The 23,611-nt window shown below is 41.2% G+C and overlaps 1 protein-coding gene across 4 annotated transcripts; it reads left to right on the top strand.

Annotated features, from left to right (window-relative positions):
- Positions 1–1,714: 1,714 nt before the first annotated feature.
- Positions 1,715–21,817, top strand: LOC109035779 (protein yellow). 4 transcript variants are annotated; one of them, XM_019049533.2, is made up of 5 exons: positions 1,715–1,923; positions 6,161–6,405; positions 11,047–11,380; positions 17,589–17,984; positions 18,551–21,817. In XM_019049533.2, exons 1-5 carry the CDS (start codon positions 1,880–1,882, stop codon positions 18,774–18,776), a joined length of 1,245 nt encoding a protein of 414 aa, XP_018905078.1. In that variant the 5' UTR covers positions 1,715–1,879; the 3' UTR covers positions 18,777–21,817. The 4 variants fall into 4 exon arrangements, with proteins under 4 accessions (XP_018905078.1, XP_018905080.1, XP_018905079.2 ...); XM_019049535.2 differs by lacking the exon at positions 1,715–1,923 and adding an exon at positions 1,938–2,076; XM_019049536.2 differs by lacking the exon at positions 1,715–1,923 and adding an exon at positions 5,761–5,898.
- Positions 21,818–23,611: the final 1,794 nt, after the last annotated feature.

Genomic DNA, 23,611 nt, shown 5'->3' on the forward strand with positions numbered 1-23,611 from the left:
TCTGGAGAGTACATTTTATTAATTATATTATCAGAAAGTTTTCCATTAATGTTCTAAAATGTGATTTCTTGACACGATTGAACAAAGTTCACTGTTTTATGACTTTTTCCTCTCTGGACTGAATATAATAGTTATTAGTATACTCCTAAGTTGAAACTTTAATCATCCTACAGAAGTGTATTATTTTGCACGAGCGATACATTTTATAATATGTTTAAAATAAAAAAGTGAACAAAGAATATAGGGCAAATATCGACAAAACCAGCAAAAATTAAATGTTTAACGCATGTTAATGTTTGACGTGTTAAATTTTTAATGTATTATGTTTGAGCTTGGCAACATTGGAATATGTTCGATTTTACTTTATTGATCATTTTTATTAAATTCTGCTCATGTTGTTCATTAGTTTCGCCAAGAAACATTATCTTAATCGGAAAACAAGAAAAGTAGGACAAAACCCGCAAAAAGCGCCGATTTCAGTATCTTTTTTCAGTTCGCTGCTTGCCGCGCGTTTAATTTTGCCGTGAGCAGAAAGAATTTCACTCAGCTTGTAGAGAGTTTAAAAGAGTTTTACCTGTAGAAATAACCAATTTTGTCGTCGTCTGATCAACTCCTGGCAAGTCACTGGCCATAATCCGCAAAAAAAAGCCGATTTTAAGCCATTTTTGCCAAATTTGGCAACTTTCGGGCAACAATTTTTTATGAAATGGTCAAATTCGGATTCAGCGCCAAAAATTACATAGAAAAGTATGAAAATAATGCTACTCGGTGTTTTTGGATGCTAAAATTTCTATCTGCCTGGACTCAACAAACGTCGTCGCTCCATAAAGCTGTTTACAAAAATGGTCATATCTCGGGAACAAAAAATTTCCATGTGAGCTATGATATATCGATAGATGCGGCATCAAACGAACTATCGATTGGACAACTTTTTTTCAAATCAAAACACACTCCTTTTTTGATAATTGAGGATTTGTAAAAATTGGGGAATTTAAAAAACGAAAAATTGGTAACAATGCATGTCAAAATTAATACGACATTAAAATCATTGAGATATTCTTGACTTGCGCATCTTTTAGAAAATATTCGTCTAAACTGCGACTTCATAGCTCAATTTTAATGCCACTCACGGAATTTTCACGTTTTCAACTTGGCAACTCTGTAGCGCGCGGGTAAACGTTTGGGTGACCTTGTCAATGCCGGAAAAAGGCGTGTCTTGTGATAAGGAACAACATGTAAAATCCATGAGGGGGGCGAAATCGCCGATTTCGAAAAACCCTCTTTCAAAAGGGCGGGCATTACGGGTAGAGCTGAGCATACTCTACCCATGTATTAGAGGGTTTTTGGGGTTTACTCTACGACTTAACTAGCAGAAGAGCTAAATGGACCGCAAACCGTGTAGGCGAGCCCGATCGAGTTTCTCCGTGTATATCCAGTAAGGCAGTAGCCACTCTCTTCAACTTGTTTTCTTCCCCCCCCCCCCCCTTTTTTTTGGTCGTCAACTTTTTATGGGGAGATTTTTAGGATTGGGCCGGGATGGCTCCTGCCACCTAGAATATACAATCCTTAAAGAAATCTGGCAGCAATAAACGGACGATACCTATGAGATTGACATACGTCAGGTCGCATCAGTGCGGGCACTGAAAGGACCATGTCATTGCGGTGAAAAACGGAAGTACCGAATATAATGGGTCATCATCATGTTGAACTGGCGTGAATGGAAGACATATTGGAAGCAAATCGCGATACGAGAAGAGATAGACATCCCGCTGCGAACAGATTCGAGTGCCTCAATTCTGCCGCTTTTCGCAAGTTGTGTAGTAGTGCTCCGTGAAAATAATAGTTATACCTCTGAAATGGTCAGCTTTCACTTTTTGCCATGATCGAATTTCAAGTTGGAAGTGTTTCACTCGCTGTTACGTTGTGAGTCAGTATATTTTATTAAAAGTCTCTTGGCACTACATGGTTGGTAAATATGCCTTCACAAGGGAAATCATTTTGTTTAGGCAAAAAATGTTCAAAGTGCTTGAACGAAAAGTGATTTTAGGGCTGGGCGTTGTAGGAAAATTGTTCTCGGTAGGTACCAACTTGAAATCTTCTCGAGAAAATTAAGACGAAGATTTTGAGAAATTTTTTGGATTAATCTTTTTTCGAAAGGCACATCTATGAAATTTTTGTCAAGCGCAAGACCTTCTAAATGCAACAAAAAAAAATTGTAGTTTTGAAACTTTTCATTTCTGTCCCCATGAGCGGGCAAAGAGTACGTGAAATATGTATAAAGACACATACTTACAGTCGCTTGGAATTGCGGAGCACCTGATGAAAGCAGTCAACATTCTAATCGTGGCTTTGGTATTAAACAAGCCTATACAGGGGAATCTATACTATAAGCTCCGAGACCTCCTAAATTTGCATAGGTACCTATCTGGTGACGCTTAGTTCCAGCGTTCTACCGGACCGATTTTCATTAGGTATTTTTACGGCCATCGACGGACACTTTTGTCTAGATGAGCCCCTTCTATTCAGATTTTGAAAATATGACCCAGGGTTTTTTGTATTGCGTGGTTAAGTTGCGAATTCTCCCATTTGAACAATGTAATTTTTTTTTTTTTTTTCATAGTTTGTTTAAGCGTTCTACTGGGCCGATTTCCATGATTTTTGCGGTTATCGATAGGTGATAGTCCCTTTCAAAATAAATGAACGAAAAGTCCTGGAACCAAATGTTTCACTTGAGAGAAAACCTTCCCTAGGAAGCCAAAATATTGATCTTTATTTTGTTTGGGTAGATGGCTCCGTACGTACAGCTTCGCAGTAAAACTCACCTCTGCCGTTACCTACCCACTTTAACTAACGCCGCTTGGTAGTTACGTGGAAAAACTATCAATTCGACACAATAACAGCGGTAATCACAGCGGTAACAGCGGTTTCTTTAGAAAGCGGTATAATTAAAATTTCATAATATATGTAGGTAAGTAGGTACCTTAACCAAAAACCTCCGTTGTACAACAACTAGTTAATGTATACGCTATAACAGATACATAAACACGTATTAGATGGTTTATTTAGACTGAACTATTAAATACTGTGTAAAATAGATATTAAACGGAGAGTCGTCAAAATTCCGCGGCTGGGCACTGAATTTTATATAATAAAAACGAAGACCTCCTGATCGTTTTAATTAACTACTTCAAAGATACGTGGATTGGGCGCTTCGACAGGCGCGGGCGTAAGCGAAAACCTCTTTTTCCGATTGAAATGTGGAACTGTTTTTTATTCAGTCGCGGGTGGACTGCCTCACACCAATAACCCAGTCGACGGTTGGCACAACGCGCTAGCCGCCATTCTTAACGCCAAGCACCCAATCACCCATCCATATGGAAGGTAATAAATGCATTTAAAAAAGAGGAACAAGTGTGTAGAAAAAAAATTGAAGATGTCGTTGCCGGGAAACCCCTTCTTCCAGGGGCGGACTGGCCCTAAATTAAGTATGGGGCGGGCCCCTAGGGGGGTCTGGGGGGGGTCCCCAGTAGAAGGGGGTCCGGGAGCCCCTCCCCGCGAAATTTTGAAAAATTAGGCCCTTTTAGAATGAATTGTACGTATTTAGTCCTATTCTTTAATATTATTTTTGAAACATTATCATAAAAGAGACCAGAAATGCAAACTAGTATATTTTCTTAAAACTGGATGAAAAAAAAATGAGGAATCCGTTCGTATACTTGGAATCAACTTTTATTTTCTCTTCCAACGATAAATTGGTGCCAGCTAAAGTGTATACAGGAAGTTACATAGAATCAAGTAGAATAGTATTAGTGGACTGTCTAAAAAGAACACATTCTGAAAACAAGTTCGGATTGTTTTGTACGTTTGTTTTTTTTTAATGTACTTTTTAGCCGCCAAAATTGACAACTGTTCTTAATTTTTTTGAACGTGTTATTGCTGATCCTTTCTTCGCCTCTGCTATTAGAAAAATCATGTGCCGTTTAATAGTTAAATGAGCGTATATGAAGAGATAAATCGATGGTTAAAATTCTTGAAACACGTAACTGGATCGGAATCCGCATCATGAACCCTGAGACTCGTAAGGATGCTCTTGTTTTGCGTTGTATCCTTATGAGTCTCAGGGTTCAGAGTTAATGATGCGGATTCCGAGATACGGTGTTTCAGCATTTAGCCATCGAAATAAAATAAAATGAAATAATAAAATACAAACAACATTTGACAAAAATCTGACATTGAAAATGATTCGTGTTAATTAATCTGGAATAGAAACACAGTTTTATGCGATTAACCAGCCTTTTTAACTCTGTTGGAGGTTGCCGCGATCAGTTGATTTTATCTCGTGATCATAGATGTGGTCAAATCTCTTTCTACGTACAATAAATCACGTAGTCAGTAGTTCTTTCCCAATTTGCGATCGAAACAGCGTTTTAATTAGTTTTAGTATTCGAAAATACTCGATCACAGGTAACTGGGGTATGCATAGTAGGGTAAAAAGACCTAAAGACCACAGTAATAAACATTAATGTGGACAGTTTGACTTGACTGTTTCAAACAAGATTTTATAGGCGGCAATGAGGGACAGTTTTCGCAAGCCTTTTTGAAGTAGGCCCTATGGTATTTGAAGATTCGGATCGCACGCGCGTCTTAAATGTGTCAAAGAGGCCCTTATGTCGCGGGAATTTCTTGAATTAGAAAAAGTCATTGGGCGCTTGCCATTGCTTTACGTAACGTATTAAGGGGGGAGGAGGGGGGGTCAAGCCCAACGTTACGTAACTCTTTTTTGCCGTAAGACCTTTTTTTTCCTTGTTAATTTAAAAAACTGACCAAAATAGGGGGGAGGGGCGAGGCTTGTGTTACGTATTTATTTATTTTTTTTGAGGGGGGGGGGGTGGTTCGAGCTTGCGTTACGATGCGTTACGGAGGGGGGATGGGGGTAAAAACATCGGAAAAACTGCGTTACGTATCATATGGACAGCCCCCATTATGGATTTCGCTAAAGGGGGGAAAAATCACCGAAGGCCCCTACGAAATCCCTTGAGGAAGGTAGGAGAGGTTCCCTACTAGGGGCCTCCAAAGTTCAAAATTGCATAGAAATGCGCCCTCGAGGCCTCTCTGAATCAGTACCAAAGGGCCCCCGGCAAAAAGGACCCTTTTGTCGAATCGGCGATAAAGAGCCCGGTGCCTTGAAGGTCCTTAGAGACGGTATAAAACCGCATCAAGGCCTCTTCAAATCGGCAATAAATGGTCCCTTGGAAACGGCAAAAAGGACTCCTTCGAATCAGATAAAGGGGCTCTTTTAAGGTCCTTAGAAGCGGCAAAAAAAGGCTTCATCGAGTCTTCTTCGATTCGGCAATAAATGAGTCCTTCAGGGCTCTTCCGAAATGACAAAAAAGGACCCCTTTGGACTTATTCGAATCAGAAAAAAGGGCTCTCAAAATGCAACGCCCTTAGATACGGCATAAAAAAGCTCCTTCAGGGCGCTCTCCGAATCGGCAATAAAGTGTCCTGTCCTCTCAGGAGTCTCGGGGCCCTTTCTCGAGGACGAACCGAAAAAGCCCTCGGGCGCTTCTTCGAAACGGCGAAATACGGCCCTTCAAATCGGCCAAAAGGGGCCCCGGAGGGGCCCCTTTTGGCCGATGAAAGTGGGGCGATCGCCCCATCGCCACCCCGGCCAGTCCGTCCCTGCCTTCTTCCGCAAAAAAAAGTACTGCGATCTTACGCGACGGCTTGAAACTATCTGCGCCGACTTCCAAAACCGCCCGATGGATGAGTTCTTGCGCGGTATCGCACAGACATGCCGCTCTATTCTTTTATCACACTCGGTCGCGCAACCAATTTTCCAATACTCTCGTCATAAAACTCACAAGGATCAGCTCATGGAACATGGAACAAAGAAAGGTAAAATTTCTCACTTTTATCGATGTATTTTACTTTTTCATTTATGGCGGAATTATGTCCGCGGGATTTTTTTCAGTCAGGATTTTGTCGCAGAGGAATTTTGACTGCGGGATTATGTCGGTAAATCATATTAAACATGGTATCCGCTCGATAAGTATCTGATACTAGTATTTTGGATACTAGGGTTCACCATTTGCCTGTGGCAATATGTAGAGTAGGTCCCTACTACAGATACACAATAATGTATTTGGTTCATCGACAGATGCCTGAGTCATCAGCTGTTGGTAGGGCTATCTCTTGTGGATCGAACAGCTTGCTCCGTGAGCTCTCTCAACCTAGTATACAGCTGGAAATCTATGGAGTACGAGCTTACATCAGGAGCGGAGGACCTGATAAAAAACCATTCCATACCATTTAGCATCGACAGATGGCATGATAAACTTTTCATCGCAACGCCAAGATTCAAGACTGGAGTTCCTTCTACCCTCAACTTCATTAATATCAATGGTAAAGATCCGTAGAGACCCAAGCTTCTCATTCATTTTTCCGTTCACCAATCTATTTGCTCTCAACACAACCCCAGTTGCAATGACGGTTAAGGATCTAGTAAAAAAAAAAAAACCTCGTCCTTCACTTTTAAAAATAAAAGTCTTAAAACTTGTCAAATCTTATCATTCAAGAATCAAATTTTGGGGAAGTTTACAACCAGTGGAACACGTCGTAGACATCCTACGGTGGGCCACTCGCGATTTTGGTGAATTTGTTTGTCTAAGGTTAGCAGTTCTGCAGCAATGTTGTTTCTCCACACTCTAGCATGCTGTCAGCCAAGTGAGGAGTGGTTCTACTGAAAAAGTATAGTCAAGGAGAAATACGAAAAAAAGGGGGTTAACCCGAAAAAAATACTTAACAAACTTTTCCTATGTAAACGTCATCAGTAGGTCCTTCTGAACAACATACCAAAAGTTTACCACGGTCCGACCCCGGAACACCCCCCAAAATGCCTAAATTTCAAAATGGCGGCCATAATAAGGCCTCAGGGATTTAGGTTTTTTAAAATGCGCATATATAGTGTCATGTGGGGTATCAATCCCTATGTAATTTTGGTCGTAGAATTCAGATATGGGGTCAAAAAAGTCCTCCGGTCAAAGGGGGTGCCCCAAATCCAAGATGGCGGCCAATTTTGAAAGGCAAGAGGGTGAATTTTTAAAATGCGCATACAGGTTCATGTGAGGTATCATTCCCTATGTAATTTTGGTCGTAGATTTCATTTATGGAGTCATAAAAGCCCTCCGGTGAAAGGGGGTGCTCCAAATTTCAAGATGACGGTTAAATTTGAAAGGCAGGAGGGTGGATTTTTGAAATTTTCACGTGACATGGCAATTAAGTGAGGTATCATTTCTTATTTAATTTTGGTCGCAGATTTCATTTATGAAGTCATGAAAGCCCCCCCCCCCCCCCTGTCAAAGAGGATGCCCCAAATCCACGATGGCGGCCAAATTTGAAAGCAGGAAGGTGAGCCAAAAAAACAACAATCACGTTACAAGGCAGGTTGGCTATCAAATTCTACGTATTTTAGTCAAGGAGTCTGAATGAAATTTGAAAAATTAATTTTACACAAAAATGAGACATGACATGCATGATGGTGACAATCATAGTCGAGAAATCATAAATGGTAGGTAAGGTGTCTCGCTGATTAGTGCACATTAACTCAGAGTTCTAGTTTAGATGCCTTAGACACAGAGGATAAAAAATCTGAAATACCTGCTGTAAATACCGGGATAATGAAGTAAAAGTTCAGTACGTTTTAGATGGTGGGTCTTCACTCCACCGAGGGCCATAGCAAAGAGGGCAAACCTATTTTATTTGGATTCATAAATTCCTAATTAAAACTAATTTTACACAAAAATGAGACGTGACATGCATGATGGTGACCATCATGGCTGTCCAGGGTATGAAAAGATGTGAACAGGAGCACCTAAGAGTTATTTTTGTTAATTTTGAAGCACATGCATTCCTAATGAAGATAAGGATATTAAACGTGACCTACAAACTCTAGTCAATATGGGCGAAAATCTGAATCAGCACATGCTGAGACATAATCTGAGTCAGGATTGTCAGGATCTTCTTCCTGAGGTGTCGCCAAGTTTATGAAGTCTTCGTAATTTATACGTAAGTCTGTGCAGCATAAGTTCATTTTCTGATATTTTCACTTTCATACCGCATGGTGTATCACACCTTTTTTTTTACAATTATACCGAATAATTTCACGCAGCGATTTCGGACTGGAGGTAAGTTGCTTGTAATAGGATAAATTTCGTCTACATTTTTATCAAAGCATTCCCATTGAAGAGCATTCAGATCGGCTCGTTCTATCCAGCTTTCTCTGTTCGTTTAAAGCTTTGCTAAGGTTTCAAGAACCTATCAGCATTTTTGCACAGGTAAAGATCCGATATACGCGTACCGAATATAGTTATACTTTTCCGATTCTGTGCATGTGAGAGGTTAAATCGCAACAAAAGCCTAAACGTATGGAACAGAAGCTACTTATCTGAGATCGATTCTGTGACGGATTCAAGGGGTGTTGTGAGCGATCGTCTTGGACTTTACGCAATTAATATCACATCTTAAGTGCAAAGAAAAATTGATGTCCTCGGATCTGTTTTTTTTTAAAAAAAAAGCGAATAGGTTCGAATCGTTTCCGTTCACAATAATTGTGTCAGTTTTCTTATGTATAAGGTGCACCACCCTCTTTGACGATATCAAGAGCTGCATCTTATTTCACATGCACGACCTTACAACCGGTGGATTCGAGGCGTGTGCCGATGATTTGAATAAGTTTACTTTTAGTGACTGAATTTGTCAAAATTTACCTCTTTTTTACCAACAAAAGATGGATTTGGTGAGAAATTGACTATAGGCGCGTATCTGAATTTTTGGCTTCTTTTAAGGTGAATGGAGTCTTTCATAAATGGTCCATTCCCTCGGCACCCGTCAAATACTGCCATGGCTTCATGTTACTTAGATAAAAGAATTTAGCGTAGAACTGTGCGATGATTTGAATTTATGAATCCAAATAAAATAGGTTTGCCCTCTTTGCTATGGCCCTCGGTGGAGTGAAGACCCACCATCTAAAACGTACTGAACTTTTACTTCATTATCCCGGTATTTACAGCAGGTATTTCAGATTTTTTATCCTCTGTGTCTAAGGCATCTAAACTAGAACTCTGAGTTAATGTGCACTAATCAGCGAGACACCTTACCTACCATTTATGATTTCTCGACTATGATTGTCACCATCATGCATGTCATGTCTCATTTTTGTGTAAAATTAATTTTTCAAATTTCATTCAGACTCCTTGACTAAAATACGTAGAATTTGATAGCCAACCTGCCTTGTAACGTGATTGTTGTTTTTTTGGCTCACCTTCCTGCTTTCAAATTTGGCCGCCATCGTGGATTTGGGGCATCCTCTTTGACAGGGGGGGGGGGGGGGCTTTCATGACTTCATAAATGAAATCTGCGACCAAAATTAAATAAGAAATGATACCTCACTTAATTGCCATGTCACGTGAAAATTTCAAAAATCCACCCTCCTGCCTTTCAAATTTAACCGCCATCTTGAAATTTGGAGCACCCCCTTTCACCGGAGGGCTTTTATGACTCCATAAATGAAATCTACGACCAAAATTACATAGGGAATGATACCTCACATGAACCTGTATGCGCATTTTAAAAATTCACCCTCTTGCCTTTCAAAATTGGCCGCCATCTTGGATTTGGGGCACCCCCTTTGACCGGGGGACTTTTTTGACCCCATATCTGAATTCTACGACCAAAATTACATAGGGATTGATACCCCACATGACACTATATATGCGCATTTTAAAAAACCTAAATCCCTGAGGCCTTATTATGGCCGCCATTTTGGGGGGTGTTCCGGGGTCGGACCGTGGTAAACTTTTGGTATGTTGTTCAGAAGGACCTACTGATGACGTTTACATAGGAAAAGTTTGTTAAGTATTTTTTTCGGGTTAACCCCCTTTTTTTCGTATTTCTCCTTGACTAGTAAGAAATATACAAAATATTCGCTGTTTTGGAAATGGCGAAATTACTTTTTCTGCTAATATGTTTACTATAGTAGGCAAATTCACTGAGATAAAATTTTTCTGCGGCCTTTATTTGAAAGTAATGACTTTTCATTATTACCTTCTTGACTCTCATGTATCTTGACGTCTTTTGAAAGAGCCTTTTTCGGACGGAACTTCTTTGGACGAGATGAAGGAATGTAAGTGAAGAAATGAGTCCGGGACATCTCGACGAGCAGGCCACTTTGTGTACGTTTGAAGTCTGGAGTATCTCGCCGCAATTTCATTAGAAATCACTCTGAACAGAACAACGGGAGAACTGATATCTGATTTTACGAAAGGGATAAAAAATGGACGCGCAGGACGCGGACAAAAGTTCTTTTGTCGAGGTGAAGAATGGGGATGGACGCATATCGAATTCGAGTGTGATTATTCGAATATTCAAAACTTTTCGATTGCGATTATTGCGATTAAAATGCTGGAGTCCGTAAAATCATCTCATTCTTCCTATTCTCAAGAATTATCTCCTCTCTACTGACAATAAGGGGAAATGTGCCTGGAAAATGTTTTCGCTTCTCCTGAAAAATCGAGTTTTCCGAGATACGCACTTCTGCAGTTTCACCACTGATATGGATCCGGGACTCTGCGAGTCCCTAGACCTCACGAACATCCGTGACCAAATTCTCGTGCTTGCACGGACCACATTCAGGGAGTAATCAAGTGTCCCGCTGACCACTACCCCCTCGCCCTTTACACTAGCGGGGATAGGTAGGTATGTTGAAGGGAGAGGAAATTCTGTTTTCAACTCTGGCTATTTAGAAAGTATTTTAGCAAAACGCACTAAAACCTTTGGTTGAGAACAACGTCAAAAACTCTTGGCTGAGTTAAAAAGAAAAAAATGCCTATTTTAGGCGCTGTGCTGGCCAGGGCCTTCGGGCTTGTTTGATGCATGGCCTCTGAAAAAGTGTGGTTATACGTAGGAACCAAACAATATATCGCTTGGTCCTTCTTTCCTTGTTTTCGTCGTTGAAACTTACGTACGTTCCTAAATTTTCGGTTTCAGGGACGGCAGCGAAGAACATGACATCACCGAAGCTGATCCCGTACCCTGATGAGGCGGTTCATCGACTTTCGGCGAAGAAGATGACGTCGATCATCTCCATTCGAGTTGACCCATGCGGCCGGCTGTGGGCATTAGATACGGGCGAGGTGGCCGGCAAGCGCGAGACTCCCCCGGCCATTCACGTCATCGACCTGAAGATGAACGTGATCATCCGCTCGCACCTATTTAAGGAACGCGAGGACTACGACACTGATTCCCAACTCTCCACAATAGCTGTCGACGTCACATCTTCCAATTGCGAAGACGCCTACGCCTACGTCACAGATTACGTCAGGTTAGTTACCGCTAGCGTTAAACTTTACCGACAGTGAAATTTCCGAACTACCAATCTCGGTATGCAGCGTTGAAGATTTTAACGTCTCACATCATGCTAATATCATTCCTGAAAAGATGGATCGTACCTGATACCGAGCTACATCTAGACGAGACAACCAGATATTTATATCGATATATCAGAGATGGAATATAATCCGTGCATTATAACATATCACTTTTTTGAACAACTAAACCGATAGACGAGCCTCCGTAGTCCGCCTTCAAAGGAAATTCATTGAAAAACAATGTTGGGCAACGTCTGATGTAGTTAGTGTAATTTTACTTCGAGCCCTTGCAGGGCCACGTCAGGTAAGGGGTGGGCCACGGCCCATGGCGGCAAATTCTGGGGGGCGGCATATTTTTCGAGTTTTTCAACATGGGTATGAAAAAAATCAGATCCGATATAAAAAAAAATACAAACGAGAAAAAGCGGCAAAAACTTTATTTCCCGAGAGTAAAAATGTAGTAATTTTTAATTATGCCGTCTTTCGGTGGTGCACTGTTGCATACAAGGGGCGACTGCTTTAATGATCCGAGTGTAAGAGAGAAACCGAAGGCGCAATTTGTCATAACCTGGAGCGGCGCAACGCGACGCAGTGAGCGATGATGAGGAGGACTTCAGAGGGGAAGGAGAAGCGAGAAGCCCGCGGCGCGGTGGCGGCGCAGCGCTACGCTGACTAGCGGCGGATTCCTCTCCTCAATTTTGCGAAAGCAATAAGATTATTAAACTACATTCATGTTTGTTTTTTTCAAAATTTTCTCGTTTATTCCTTTTCAATGAAACTTAGGAACGACCTCTCGTTTACGGAACTCAACTTTCGCGAGTGGTTCCATTAACTTTTGCTGGTGTGGACAGGGCTTTCACAAAAAATGCGCCCAACACAGGTAAACGAGTCTTATGCACTCACCCTTTCTCCCCCCTCCGGCACCACTATTGAATGTTTCTGATTGATGTTTCAAAACGGATGAGAAGGGGGCGGCAAAATACAGGTGGCCCATGGGCGGCAAATAGGTTGATCCGGTCCTGAGCCCTTGAACAGTTAATACTTAATTCATAAAACTCAGTAGCCATTCTTCACATTATTTTTAGGAGTGAGAATTTAATGAGGTTGTTGTAAGATCTTAGAATTAATCTGAACTCTCATTTAATGTGCAAACCAAAGAATGCGTACCAATATCCAAGCTTCTCTTTTTTCTGCTGATTACTAGGACACGGTCTTGGTTGTCAAGCTGCCAAGTGCCGAGCACATAAAGGGGGATGTTAGAAAAGTCTCCTCCCCGCTCTAAATTTTAACTTGAGGTAGAGGTTTGAAACTTGGAGGACGTTCCTAGGTTAAAGGGAGCTACTTTTTGACTCTCCTAAAATTTTCCGGGGGGCAGGGCCCCGGCCCCCCTCGGAAAGATAACGGACCCCAACTTTTTTTTCAAATGGAAAGACCCTCTTTGTGGTACTCCTTCGAAAAAGCGTAAAAAAAGAAAAGTTTCCGCGCAAATCTGAGATCATTATTTTAAACCGTTTCAAAATGGCCGCCGGTTAAAGGACCCTACAACAAAACGGCCAAATCGGCCTAAACACGGAATCCTACGATTTTCTCAGGGATGATAAAGGGTCTTCCCGGACACTCAAAACTGGTCATATTTTTTGCCTAACCCTCAGGGAAAAGGGGGGAATGGGGGGTCAAAGTCAAAAACTTTAAAGTAGCATAACTTCTCAACGGTTTGTCGTAGAAAGATGATCTTGGTGTCAAAATTTCCAGAAAAATGAGAGCTTTCAGAATATATGTATGAAATCAATAAAATTTTAAATTTTGACTCACTTTTGGGGGAATTATACAAGATCCCCCTTTCGTATATATTCGTTTTTCGATATTTTCGGTCGTTCAGTTCGCACGGAGCAAAACAAAAACAACCCTAAATGAAAGTAGAGGACATAAGGTTTAAAACAAGCCCAAGTTCATCTTGGGGAAACGATTAGAAGCGGAGTTATGAGTCTTCAAAGTTGACGCGGCGCGCGGGTACCTTGTATGTTCCGAGTCTCAAGGTCACCTGCACCCCCCGGATTGCCTGCAGGTTGCAAGTTTTTGTGTTTTCATGCTTCTGTAGGTCGTTTTTCATGTAAAACATTCAATTTAAAAATTCAGATTATACTATCTTCATTAAATGTTTTACATGAAAAACGACCTACAGAAGCATGAAAACACAAAAACTTGCAACCTGCAGGCAATCCGGGGGGTGCAGGTGACCTTGAGACTCGGAACATACAAGGTACCCGCGCGCCGCGTCAACTTTGAAGACTCATAACTCCGCTTCTAATCGTTTCCCCAAGATGAACTTGGGCTTGTTTTAAACCTTATGTCCTCTACTTTCATTTAGGGTTGTTTTTGTTTTGCTCCGTGCGAACTGAACGACCGAAAATATCGAAAAACGAATATATACGAAAGGGGGATCTTGTATAATTCCCCCAAAAGTGAGTCAAAATTTAAAATTTTATTGATTTCATACATATATTCTGAAAGCTCTCATTTTTCTGGAAATTTTGACACCAAGATCATCTTTCTACGACAAACCGTTGAGAAGTTATGCTACTTTAAAGTTTTTGACTTTGACCCCCCATTCCCCCCTTTTCCCTGAGGGTTAGGCAAAAAATATGACCAGTTTTGAGTGTCCGGGAAGACCCTTTATCATCCCTGAGAAAATCGTAGGATTCCGTGTTTAGGCCGATTTGGCCGTTTTGTTGTAGGGTCCTTTAACCGGCGGCCATTTTGAAACGGTTTAAAATAATGATCTCAGATTTGCGCGGAAACTTTTCTTTTTTTACGCTTTTTCGAAGGAGTACCACAAAGAGGGTCTTTCCATTTGAAAAAAAAGTTGGGGTCCGTTATCTTTCCGAGGGGGGCCGGGGCCCTGCCCCCCGGAAAATTTTAGGAGAGTCAAAAAGTAGCTCCCTTTAACCTAGGAACGTCCTCCAAGTTTCAAACCTCTACCTCAAGTTAAAATTTAGAGCGGGGAGGAGACTTTTCTAACATCCCCCTTTATGTGCTCGGCACTTGGCAGCTTGACAACCAAGACCGTGTCCTAGTAATCAGCAGAAAAAAGAGAAGCTTGGATATTGGTACGCATTCTTTGGTTTGCACATTAAATGAGAGTTCAGATTAATTCTAAGATCTTACAACAACCTCATTAAATTCTCACTCCTAAAAATAATGTGAAGAATGGCTACTGAGTTTTATGAATTAAGTATTAACTGTTCAAGGGCTCAGGACCGGATCAACCTATTTGCCGCCCATGGGCCACCTGTATTTTGCCGCCCCCTTCTCATCCGTTTTGAAACATCAATCAGAAACATTCAATAGTGGTGCCGGAGGGGGGAGAAAGGGTGAGTGCATAAGACTCGTTTACCTGTGTTGGGCGCATTTTTTGTGAAAGCCCTGTCCACACCAGCAAAAGTTAATGGAACCACTCGCGAAAGTTGAGTTCCGTAAACGAGAGGTCGTTCCTAAGTTTCATTGAAAAGGAATAAACGAGAAAATTTTGAAAAAAACAAACATGAATGTAGTTTAATAATCTTATTGCTTTCGCAAAATTGAGGAGAGGAATCCGCCGCTAGTCAGCGTAGCGCTGCGCCGCCACCGCGCCGCGGGCTTCTCGCTTCTCCTTCCCCTCTGAAGTCCTCCTCATCATCGCTCACTGCGTCGCGTTGCGCCGCTCCAGGTTATGACAAATTGCGCCTTCGGTTTCTCTCTTACACTCGGATCATTAAAGCAGTCGCCCCTTGTATGCAACAGTGCACCACCGAAAGACGGCATAATTAAAAATTACTACATTTTTACTCTCGGGAAATAAAGTTTTTGCCGCTTTTTCTCGTTTGTATTTTTTTTTATATCGGATCTGATTTTTTTCATACCCATGTTGAAACTTTCATTTAGGGTTGTTTTTGTTTTGCTCCGTGCGAACTGAACGACCGAAAATATCGAAAAACGAATATATACGAAAGGGGGATCTTGTATAATTCCCCCAAAAGTGAGTCAAAATTTAAAATTTTATTGATTTCATACATATATTCTGAAAGCTCTCATTTTTTTGGAAATTTTGACACCAAGATCATCTTTCTACGACAAACCGTTGAGAAGTTATGCTACTTTAAAGTTTTTGACTTTGACCCCCCATTCCCCCCTTTTCCCTGGGGGTTAGGCAAAAAATATGACCAGTTTTGAGTGTCCGGGAAGACCCTTTATCATCCCTGAGAAAATCGTAGGATTCCGTGTTTAGGCCCATTTAGCCGTTTTGTTGTAGGGTCCTTTCAAAACGGCCAAAAACTGGTTGATTTAGAATTGTAACTTCTTTGTTAATCGTCTGCCAAAGTACCCCTAAGTTCAAAGTTTCAGGCAAATCTATCGGCAAAAAGCCGAGGTGGCAATTTTTGGACATTTTAAACTTCAACCGGCGGCCGTTTTAAACTTTTGATTTTTTTGAAAATCTGACTTCAAATCTGTTTTTTTTTTGTGTGTGTTAAAATACCCTATGATACCAATTTTCACGCAAATCGATTGACAAACAACCTGCGTCAATTTTCGGCCATCTTGAACTTTAACCTGCCACCATATTGAAACGGTTTAGAATGATGAGCTAAGGTTGGCGCGAAAATTTTTCTTTTTTTTATGCTCTTTCGAACGAGGTACCACAAAGCTGTCGTCCAACGTAAAAACGTCGTAAATCCAAAATTTGAAAAAATTCAGTTCGATATGAAAATGAGGTAATTAAACAAGGGGTTTAATGGTGAAATCAGAATTCTGACACCACTGTTAGTTTCCGAGACATGGAGTCCGCGCTTGCCGTACATCCACCGAACTTGGTACCTCGACACAGGAAGAACGCCGCAACCGCCGGGTACCCAGCAAGAACGCGGCTCATCCAGATGAGCTGCACGGATGAGCCGTGTTTTTACTGTGCATGTGACGTTTTTGCTTGGGAGTCCACAGTGTTTTCGGCCAGTCACGACTATTTTACCAGGCTGCGCTCACCGTTCCTCCACTCACCCTGCCTATCGGTCAGTGCTTTCGGCAAATGGCCGTAACCACGTCAATGTGTTTCGTATTTTTGGCGTGATTCTCTCTTTTTGTATTGCTTTTTCTTACAATAACGTTGTGCTCGTTTTTTTGTTTTTTTCTTTATTTTTTTTCCATTATTGAATATATGAAATTTCAAAATTTCTATTAGGTATCATACGTTTGCTTATATGCGCTAAATCTAAACTGCTCGCAGAAGTAATCCAAGTTTGCTGTTGTCAAGTGACATTAACCAACCCAACCAAACCGAACCAAAGTCTGATGGTGTCGATTAACATAAACTAATCCAAGTCTTACAAAGCGGATACATGGCGAACTAATTCTGGAATTCGAATAATTTCAATGGTATGCTGATTTCGGAATTTTGGACTTTTAATATTTTTTTATTCATTTTGGTTGTGTTGATTTGAGTGGGTAGAGTTTGCGTGGTTCCCGGTAAAATTTTGACTTAAAGTGATTTGTGGATGAAGGATTTCTTAGTATCTTTGATAGCAACCTGTATTAGTTTCGAACAAAGGCGGGCAACGCTCCGACCGGTAGGTGCCCAAATTATTATTTTTCCAAGGGTATTAATGGCAGTGATTCTTTCCTTTAAGTGTTTTCAGATCAATTGCGTAATTCTTGGCGCTTCTGGGTGTACTTAAAAGTTTGTTTACATCAGAGCAAGGTATGGATATCATCAGAAATTTACACGGAATCCGAAGGTACCTATATAGTTTCGCGAGTATTCGTAGCTTTCGTAGGCGTACAAAGCTTGGCACATCCATGTAATTTGCATGGATTTCCATGAAAGTACGCGGATCCCTTTTAAAATCTACGGATAATAATAATTTCTCTGTGGGTTTGTATGGAACTCTTATAGCAGGGAACTTGTTTGAACTGACGGAATCACGTTCTAGGAATTATTGACCTCCAGAAGTAGTCACTGATGCCAACATCATAACAACCCCCTGAAAATTTTGCTAGTCGCCATCGAAATTTACGAACGCTCTGATAAATGCTTCTTGAAGATCGAAGTTATCGATTTTCGAAGTTGATTTCGCATATGTGATACATCTCTTACTGTTAACTGTTCGATGATGCGAGCCGAATTTTTTGCAGGTACATGCTCATCATTTATAGTTGGCGTAACGATGCCTCTTACAGAGAGACACACAACTTCTTCCATTTCGACCCGTTGTTCGGGTTTATCATAAACAACGGACGACATATCCATGTGCGTCACGGGATCTACAGCCTCGCCACATCGCCAGTGGACCGTGATGGCTATCGACGCCTCTACTTCAGTGCCTACGCTAGTACAATGCAGTTCATAATCTCGACGAAGATACTGCAAAACAAGACGTTCAACTACGAACGGCCCATGTACGAGTTTAAGGTTATGGGCTCCCGCGGACCCCGAGGCCAGTCTTCCGCTGCCTCTTTGGATGAGGAGACCGGCATCCTCTTTTATACTCTCATTGCCAAAAACGCACTAGGCTGCTGGAACTCCTTCCGGTAAGCTACTCAACTGTTCGATAGGGTAAGATTTGGAGCATTATAAGACAAGATATCTCATCATAATTTTTTGCACAACGATATTTCACGAATTGAAACTATCCGGAATATTTTGGTCTCTTCCATAAACCTGGATCTATACTGCCTGATAAAGTGCCAACATGTAAGTAGGTACCTCACGCAAATTCGGTAAAACAGGTAAGTTTTACTGAGTCTAATGAGTATACATAAGTAAACGTTCCATCTGAGCAACTAATTATAAATAGGACAACTAACGTCGCATTACTCGTCCACGGTTAGTATAATATTCCTGGATTTAATACGAACCAAATTGATGTTCTCAAGTAGCTGACATGATACTTACAACTTACATGCCTACCTACTAGTAACTTAACGTTTTGGCCTAATGCGAATCGATACATGCCGGTTGTATGTACAAGTTCCTATCGAGAGCATCTGTCTAGTAAGGTAAATGAAAAGTTCAATCTCATTTTTAGTGCGGGTCACGAAACATTTAGAAAGCAAATATTCAGTTCACACTAAGTACCTACTCTTATCTGTTTTAGAGGTGAGGAATTCAGCGAAAAAACACAAGGGATAATCGTTCAAGATGACACCGAGTTGTCGTACCCAAACGACGTCAGAGTTGATAAAACTGGAATTCTTTGGCTACTTGTTAACAACTACATTGCATACCAACTGAATCAGCTCGAGGCGGACAGCTTTAACTTCAAAATATTCAAGGGGAAAGTTCGTCAAATCATCAGGGGCTCTGTATGTGAGGAAGTTTGAATCCAACACAAGAGCTTGCAGCAAGATTGATTCTGGCTTGCCGGATGATTGCTGCAAACTCATTTCTCCACAATTTATAGATCTGGGCAAGTTTGTTGCAAATTGCAATGCAAGTTTACCACAAGACTTTAAGGTTGCAGCAAGGCTTCGAGGAAGACTGATAACAGGCTTCATGGTGGCTTTACAAAGGATTACCTATCTCTTGAGGAAAGCTTGATGCAAACTCATTTTACCACTGTTTTTGAAATACTGGGCAAGTTGTCAGCTACACTGCGATCTATACTTGAGCAGATCTCAATTCGAGGCTTACTTTTTCAGCTTGAGGCAAATTAAACAGTTTTTTTTCAGCATAAATGAGTGCTGATGAGTTTACAACTTCTAAAACTGATCATCCCTCTTTAAGTACTTACCTACTTCTACCTCTTTAGGTACCTTTGGATGAATAACTTCAAGGTTAGACTCGGTATCTTTATTGATGAAAGTGTCAGAACTTCACTTCCTTATACAATGCTCTAATTAAAAGAGGATGCGAAAGGCTCATAACTTGATAAAAGAGTCATTAATTTGCTTGTCTTGATCATTAATAACTACTTCTAGTTTATTCTGTATTTAAGTAAATTTTTAAACCGCCGAAAATTCCAAAAAGAGTAAAAATTGGGGGAGGCAATGAGATCTCGGCACTGAATGAAACTTTTTTTTAAAAAAAATAGAAAACTTGAAACTTGGAAAACGTGAGTTCCCATATCAAATGAGTTAGTATAAATCGTATACACGGTAATTCATAAACCACAATAAACCCTCAAAAAGGGTAAATATTCTGCCAAGCCAATGAGATCTTATCACAAAATTAGTAGGTTTGTAGGGTAAGTGGGGATAAAAGGTCGCATGTAGCAAAAGGCTGCATCCCAGTTTTTTCGGAGGATTGTTTAGGTTGGCACTGGGACCGTGTCAGGTATGTTGGTAAAGGTGGTGATGTTGTGTTGCGGAAGTTTCGGACCGAACGGACGCGTTCCCTCTAAAATAGGAGAGTCAATTTTTCGTGAAAAAAAAATTAATTTTTCCAATTTTATTTTGGTCCATTTCAATTTCTGTAGTTAATAGAAAAATTCGGACGGGCTGCAGTTCGAACAATGATAAGGATGGTTTGAATATCCCGCAGTCACGTTTGGGCTAATGGCCTTGAATTTGAGGTTATATTTACCTACATCATCAAATGGGGGCAAAGCGGCCTTCAGTAAAATACAACTAATACTTAATCACCACTATTACTTAATCTTTTGAGTGATACTACCAATAATAAATCTTTTACTACGTATTTTACTAAATATTTTTAACAATTACCAAAGATCCTAAAATGTAGGGTAGGTGGGGGCAAAAGGCCGCACATTACCGTTCTGGCCGACTGTCAGCCGCCGTATCGCATGGAAAGGACCCCGCACACCTCTTATGGGAAGCTGCACCATGAAGGATTGCCTCCTGACTTATGTCATTCGATTCTCCTCAAGATGCTGATCAAAAGTTATAGTTGCGCCAACTTTCTATGATGCACCGTTTTCGCAAAAAACCTATGAGAAGATTCAATTATTCGGCGACTATGAATAAAAAAGAACGATGCATTTGAGAACAGGCCCGAAGTGAATAAGGAAAAAACGTAGCGCGTATTCGTCTTCTCATCTGTACTTGCCGACTCAGGGGCTATCTCCCTCCCGCACTCGCCCGGTAGACGTTCAGATTTTCCTGTTCTTATGCTCCTCAAGAATCTGATTTGGATGGTGGTCGAGCAAAACGGCGTGCGGAATCCGAGATAAGACTGCCGCTCGGTGCGGGAGTCCCCATGATTTCCTTGTTGATACACAGCCGCTTGTCAATCGGGTACTAAAATGAGGAATCTTTCTGGCTTTTCATCATCGAATAATTGAATCTTCTCATAGGTTTTTTGCGAAAACGGTGCATCGTAGAAAGTTGGCGCATTTATAACTTTAGATCAGCATCTTGAGGAGAATCGAATGACATAAGTCAGAAGGCAATCCTTCATGGTGCAGCTTCCCATAAGAAGTGTGCGGGGTCCTTTCGAAAATGTGGTAACATACCTACCAACTGTAGACCCTTGGGCGCGAAATAGCACACTTTCCAGAATTTTGAAAGCACTTCCGAAATTTTTAAAAAAAATTCGCACATGCAGTATTAATTAATACATCGTACTATTAGCCTCGAAAAAGATTACCCAGCACTCATGAACATCTACAACCAAATCTGGTTAATGTTGATGGATATGCCTAGACATTAGAAAAGAGAAAGCAAAGTATGGTAGATCATTATCCCAACGCCAAACCCCTTAAAGAAAATGAAATGAGGAGGTATATTTTAAGAAAACTCCTAAAAATGTATGTCAACCTGCTAAAATTGTATGTAAATGCAAAGAACCAAACTCATACATTGTGCAAACAGAATCAGGTAATCAGTATAGACGCACGCGTTTTTATGCCAAGGAATATCCTATAAAAGTGTCTTTTAGTTTAGAACATCAAGATTTTAGTTCCTATCAAAAGCCCTCTGTTGATGTAAAAAAGTAGAATACTGAATCAAATATTAAATCAGCTGAATTTCCAATTACAATGCCCCGAAGGCTTTCAGTTCAAAATCAACGCCCCGGAACTATATTAGTCAGTGACAACGATTCTGACTCAGAATACTCCACCCCGCAGGCTCACCCCACTATTCAAAAGAGGACACCTGCTACACCAATAACGTCTAAACAGAAAACGATTGGCAGGTAAGAGAATCTCAAAGGCACCAGACAGATACTCCCCTGAATAACAAATTAAAGTTCCTCGTTATATCATGTTTTTGTGTTAAACCGATTTTAGTTATGATTTTAATCGTTAACAATTTTAGCACCTCCCGTTTTAATATACGAAATTCTTTGATTCAAATAATAAACTTGATTATTTCTGTTATCAAGTACCTACATAAAAGTCATTATTATTGTCAATTATAAAATGTTAGATGATGTTAAATAAATACTTAAGTTTTACGTGTTATATTATTGAGTGCTATGCATAAGTCGCATCTAATTAACTACCTAGTTATATTACATGATTTTTTTTTAAAAAAAATAAAAAAAGAACATGTAATATGCCAACATGTAAGCCTGGCCCGCCCAAGCCTCCTGAGGAGGCGGCCCTACAATATACTTCCCGTCGTGGCGTCCACCTGAACATCGTCTATGCCTCCTCATCGTCCTTTTTACACCAGGCCAATAGTCAGGAAGCGGTTCGCTGTGTTGTCGTCGGTTTTCATCTTTCTTATTTCATTCGTCGAAATTTCCGACTCGAAGCGATTTTGTTAGCTTGACAACGCGACGCGACGACGAGTCGCGTCGTAAAGATTATATTTAAATTACCTTTATTTAAGATGGGTGCCGAAGTCAAGAATTTCCTGACGAATAGCAATCTGGCCGCGCGGACCATCGCACCGATAGCAAAAATGATCAAAACGGTCACCAACGGATCGACGCAGAGGAGGAATGTCTACCTCCGTGGAAGATTGTAAAGGGTGTCCCAGACCACCCGTACCAGGCCTTTTTCTCCGTTGGTTTAGGTCGCACGAGGTCGCAGTTCGCGGGAAATTGACCCCAAGTAATCCGAATTTCATAGTCCCGAAACTCCCCTAGCTCCCCTTGGGGGATAAAGGGGGTGTTATGATTCCAAAAGGCGGGTTCCGATAGAATGCGATCGATGCAGTAAAGGTGAAAAGTACGGGAAATTGACCCCTAAAAATCCAACATCGGACCACTTTACGCCCAAAAATGATTCCTTAAAGAGGGGGACAGCGGCCCCCTCCATAACTTCCCTTTGGTCAAAAATTGACGTAGATTCTCCGGAAAAAAATGGTTTCCCAGAATCGACCCCAAGGAATCCGATTTTTATGGTCCCGAAACCCCCTAGCCTCCCTTTGGGGGTAAACGGGAGGGGCACAATTTCGAAAGTCGGGGAAATTGTGCCTCCCCCGTTAACGTCCGTAGGGAGGCTAGGGGGGCTTCGGGAGCATTTAAAACTTTGCCTCCCCCGTATACCCCCAAAGGGAGGCTTCGACCCATAAAAATCGTATTTCTTGGGGTCGATTATCAGGGAAACCATCTTTTTCTGGAGAATCTACGTCAATTTTTGACAAAAGGGAAATTATGAAGGGGGTTGCTGTTCCCCCCCCCCCCTCCCCTTTAAAAAATCATTTGTGGGCGTAAAAAGGTCCGATGTTGGATTTTTAGGGGTCAATTTCACGTGAAATTTCACGTACTTTTCACCTTTAATGCAATCGAATCACAATTCTATCGAGAACCCCGACTTTGGGGATCGTAACACCTCCTTTACCTCCGAAGGGGGGCTAGGGGGGTTTCGGGACTGTAAAATTCGGATTCCTTGGGGTCAATTCCCTAATCACACCCTGTGCTCTAGACCGTACCGGCAGAATTTAAACTGATCGTCGAGCTACCGCGTCGAGGAATGACGGACGTCGAGTTGAAGGTGGCTGCCACCCAACGATTACGGATCTTGAATTACCGCAGAGTGTTCGTGATCTATGAACTAACGACCAAGAAACCCGAACGTCTCAAATGCGGTATCGTCACCCTGGACCGGAGCGATGGACCAATCACACGCTGAATGTGAGGGCTGAATGTGGTTTGAATGTGGAAGTCTGAATTTTGTGCGTGTCGCGTAAAATTCAGTAACGATTCTCAGCGACCATCGGATAATGTCGGATTTGTCTAAGTTTTTCGAATAGATTTGATACCTACAAGTCTGAATAAAAATAACTTTAATTTGCGAAATTTCAGC

This window comes from Bemisia tabaci, chromosome 1 (genome assembly GCF_918797505.1).
Source record: "Bemisia tabaci chromosome 1, PGI_BMITA_v3".
Taxonomy (NCBI): domain Eukaryota; kingdom Metazoa; phylum Arthropoda; class Insecta; order Hemiptera; family Aleyrodidae; genus Bemisia; species Bemisia tabaci.